General features: G+C 29.5%; 1 protein-coding gene across 1 annotated transcript; it reads right to left on the bottom strand.

The window, feature by feature from the left end:
* Positions 1–1,057: 1,057 nt before the first annotated feature.
* EIN_240030 (hypothetical protein) lies at positions 1,058–1,444 on the bottom strand (the record flags this gene model as incomplete). The annotated part of the gene is made up of 1 exon (XM_004183720.1): positions 1,058–1,444. The coding sequence occupies one exon, from the start codon at positions 1,442–1,444 to the stop codon at positions 1,058–1,060; it is 387 nt and encodes a 128-aa protein (XP_004183768.1).
* Between the last annotated feature and the right edge of the window lie 133 nt (positions 1,445–1,577).

Here is a 1,577-nt window from a genome sequence, read left to right as displayed (position 1 = left end):
AACCTTTTTCAATTTAAACACAAGTTTATTCAACTAAAATACAAAACAAATGGAGACACATTTTAAAACACAAGAAGAAGAATTTGACAATTGTCTTACATTCAAACCATAATTAGACGATATACCAAAATCGAATTTATTCAAATTCATTATTGTTTTGTGTGTAACGAATTTAAGAAAGATAAATATAACTATCACATCAGTTTACATTCACAAATTGAAACATTACTTACTAATGGTTTCTCAAAATATTGGTTTTCAAAAAACAAAAAAATGAATTTTGTTGCACTTAATCGTTTGTTCACAAGCAGTAATTCTTATGCCCATGAAGTAAGTATTAAATACAGAGAACAAATTGAAAATAAAATATTGAAAAGTGGTATAACACAAGAAATACTCAATTTTAAAGTGTCTGTCATAGACGATGAATTACATCGTTTTACAAGTAACTTAAATGGGGTTTAGGAAAATTCGCCCGATTATATTTCGCCTTTATTTTTTTTCGCCTGCAAAAAATCAACAAAAGTTCAACACTTAACAATTATGAATTGGGTTTCTATTTTTATATAATTTTTACTAATAATATGTTTTAATATCACCAAACTTTTTCAAACCAAACACTAAAAACCAGTTATTAATTTCTGCTTTTTCTGATCACTTTTCTTAACTTTTTAGTTTTCTGATAATCAGACACTATTCTTGGCTTTTTTCATTGTAAGCTTTAGTTGCTTTTTTAGTCTTCTTTTTCAAGTCTTTTAACCTGTCATTTGTAGTGTTAACATCTTTTTCCATATTAACAGAAACAAAAGTGCTCTCGTTTAAACTGCTGTGTGGATCTTCTATTTCATTATGCGATGAATGGCAAAAATGATAATTGTTGGCAACTTCTGTAAGTGAACTTTTTTTTCATAATTTCAATCAATTCATTTTCTTCGTTGACTTCTTTGATTGCAGTATTCATGTCCAAATCAAACAGAATTATGTTTTGCTTGCTAGATAAAATGGTCACACATTTTTTAAGGAACACAATTGGGTCAAGTTTGTTTTCGCTGATCAGTTAATTTTGTAGTTCTTTCAATGTCAAATTTTTCTTAATCGACAAATTTGATTGGCGACTTTTTTGAAGGTTAGTTTCATATGCTATATATTTCAAATTGATAATTTTTTGAAAAGACAACAATTTTTCCAAAAACTTATGGATAACTGGATGTGTTGTGCCGATGTATCTGTTAAGTGCGGAATGGAAACTTTCTGACCTGTTATTTGTTCTTTCAGATAATCCAAACACCGACCAATTTGCTGTTCTAAACACACCTTTGATATAGTTGTTTTCGAAATACTCTAGAAACTTTTCAAAATCTTCATCACCACCCATTTCATCTTTAATTCTTTTGAATGTTTCAACAATAACGTCTTCTGGTAAATAAGCAGTTGCCATGAGCATTTTGACACCCAACTTAAAAGTGTCTCCTTCCACAAAACAGCGAGACAATCCCATTGTCAATAATCTCCTGTACAGAGATTGGCAAAAGTGGAAATGACAGCATTTTATAGTAACCTCACTTCCAAACAGGTCT

The sequence above is a fragment of the Entamoeba invadens genome (assembly GCF_000330505.1).
Source record: "Entamoeba invadens IP1 unplaced genomic scaffold scaff_1105074724334, whole genome shotgun sequence".
Classification (NCBI taxonomy): domain Eukaryota; phylum Evosea; order Mastigamoebida; family Endamoebidae; genus Entamoeba; species Entamoeba invadens.
This window is presented reverse-complemented; position numbering and strand designations above follow the sequence as displayed.